Raw genomic sequence first — 2,584 nt, forward strand, 5'->3', positions numbered from 1 at the left:
GGAGGAAGCAACTCACCTCCCTCTTCTCCTGCCTCCTCCTGGCTGAATGAGGGCCGGAAGCGGGGCGGCCAGAAGCAGGGGGCGGGGCTTCGTCATGTGCCCCGCCCCCCGTACCTCACCCGGGGGAACTGCGATCCCCTGCGTTCCCCCCGAAATGACCTCTGGCCATAGATAACAATGTCTGAAATAGATAAAGGGGGGGGGCCCTATCATCATAACCTGCATTACTAAGAATTCTCCACCCGCTTGACAAGAAGGGGAAAGAAAGTGGTAAAGGAAATAGACCATCGTCTTCTCAAGCTGGCTAAGTACTCATCTCCCCCTGTGCTTTCGTACAGCTGGTGGCCAGCTGGCCTCAGTCCTGCAGCAAGCCTCCCTCCCTGTGGTGAGTTATGCAACATGCTCCACTTCAGCCTACTGGGGCTCAACGGTCAAGGACACCATGGTGTGTGCTGGAGGGGATGGCACACGTGCTGGATGTCAGGTAATTGTTGGCTTGGGGGAAACACAAGCATATCAAAGGGCCAAATTAGATGTTGCGGTTTGTAACAAGTTGGGGGTCATGGGCACGTCCTCGGTTTTCCAACTCTGGGTTGGGTAATCCCTAGAGATTTGCGGGTGGGGCCTGGGGTAGACGGGGCCTAGGGATCTCCTGGAATTACAGCCCACCTCCAGACTACAGATATCAGTTCCCCTGGACAAAATGGGTGCTTTGAAGGGCAGACTCCATGGAACTGTGCCCCACTGAGGTCCCTGTCCTCCCCAGGCTCCACCCCCAGATCTCTAGGCGTTTCCTAACCTGGGTCTGGCAACCCTATCTGCCCCACCTCCTGCCAATGGCCAAGGGGGACCTGGAAACCCCAAGTTTTGGGAGGGGAGCAGCCTCAGCAGGGCACAATGTCATACTGTCCAGTCTCCAAAGCAGCCCTTTTCTCCAACTGAATTGATCTTTGTAGTCTGGAGAGCAGTTGCAATTCTGGGGGGGTCTCCAGGCCCTGCCTGGAGGTTGACAACCCCAGCCTCTCCCCAACAGGCCAAATGCTGCCTCCATGGGGCCATTTTTGGATCGGGAAAATGGTGTAGCGGGAAGTTCAAAGCCTCGTCTTCCTGTATACCAGGGCCACTCTCAAGATACTCCAAGGTGGGCAGCTGCCAGGGCCCAGTGGCGGGACCCACTGCTGCCAACCCTCCACCAGTACACCCTTCCCCCCACTGATTGTTCTGCCACCCACACACTTCCCTGTTCGTGCTGCCTAGCAGCTCAAGGGAAGGGTGTAAACATGATGCACAGGTGAGGGAAGGGCTCACAAGCAGGGGGTGGGGAGGACAACAAGCAGGTGGGGAGCACGGGGGCCAGTGGGCAGGAAGGGAGATGAGGCTGGGGCCAGATCATGGTTAACAGAGAAGGGCACTTGAGCAACGTCTGCCCAATCTCTTGGAAACATGGAAAATTCTTCTTCCTAAGAATTACTGAGCTCTCGTTTTAAAGCAAGTTTCTAGACCCTACGGTTATGAGCCTACACTTGACAATATACAGGCAGGACCTGTCGAAGTGCTTTTCTTATTCAGCATAATCAATACAAGTTGCCTACCTTTCTTTCATGCAGATTTTTGATTGCCTGTGCATGTGTGGGTGGGTGGGTTTTTAACAAGCTTGATTATTCTTCAAAATCTAAAATTCTAAAATTAAAAATGGTTATTTACATCTGATTTCGGAGAAAACAATCAGTCTTTAGAATGGATTTCAACTGTTCGTGATCATTTCTGTACTAACATTCGAATTTTGGTAATGACTTGGTTGCTGGTTTTAAAAAGTTGTTAGTTCCAAAGTCAAATATCAAAGTTCTCTTCCAACTAACTATCTTAAGACCCTAACAACAGGGGTCATTTCGTAGAAAAAGAGCTAGGGGAACTCATTAGCATAACTCATTAGCATATGCCACACCCCCTGACATCAGGGGCCTGGCGGTGGACCTGCAAGGCCAGCGGGAGTGCGAGGAAGCCCCGCCAAGGCCCTCCCTGGCCCCAGGCAGGCAGGGGTGGGGAGAGGCGGGGAGGAAGCAACTTACCCTCCCTCTTCTCCTGCCTCCTCCTGGCTGAATGAGGGCCAGAAGCATGCAAGGGGAGATCTGTGCCAGGGATAAAATTCTCTATTCCTCTATTCCTCATGAGACCCTACTGGTATAATTTTCTTCTGTGACTGTCCCTTCCTTATTTGAGAGGTAACCTCCCTGTTTGTGCTTGCTGTTTGGAGCTGGAAAAACAATGATACTGTTTAAGAGGGCTCTCTCTTTAATCTAAAGTCAACAGTGCCATGCCTTTGTTGAACTCACCACAGATGGTTTCCCAAGCACAGCCCTTTACTTTCCCTATAAGAGTGAATGGCAGCCATTTGCTTATATGAGGGAGAGGGTCAGAGATAATTTGAGTGTGGAGACTAAATTTTGCCTAAGATCTCAGAGATCATATGGATATAAAGGCAAGTAGTCAGTGGATAGTCAAACTGAGGTAAATTTGCATCCATGCATCCTGTCTGCAAAATGTCCAGTCCATTTTGAAAAGTCTGTGAATCTTTTCACCTGAA

General features: G+C 50.9%; 1 protein-coding gene across 1 annotated transcript in view; it reads left to right on the forward strand.

The window, feature by feature from the left end:
• The window catches only part of CELA1 (chymotrypsin like elastase family member 1), a 14,587-nt gene that overhangs the window by 7,803 nt on the left and 4,200 nt on the right, over positions 1-2,584 (forward strand). The window contains 2 exon segments of the mRNA XM_015425132.1: positions 76-96; positions 339-484. Coding sequence (XP_015280618.1) covers positions 76-96; positions 339-484 — 167 coding nt within the window.

Source organism: Gekko japonicus, unplaced genomic scaffold (genome assembly GCF_001447785.1).
Source record: "Gekko japonicus isolate JY-2015 unplaced genomic scaffold, Gekko_japonicus_V1.1 scaffold3643, whole genome shotgun sequence".
Lineage (NCBI taxonomy): Eukaryota > Metazoa > Chordata > Lepidosauria > Squamata > Gekkonidae > Gekko > Gekko japonicus.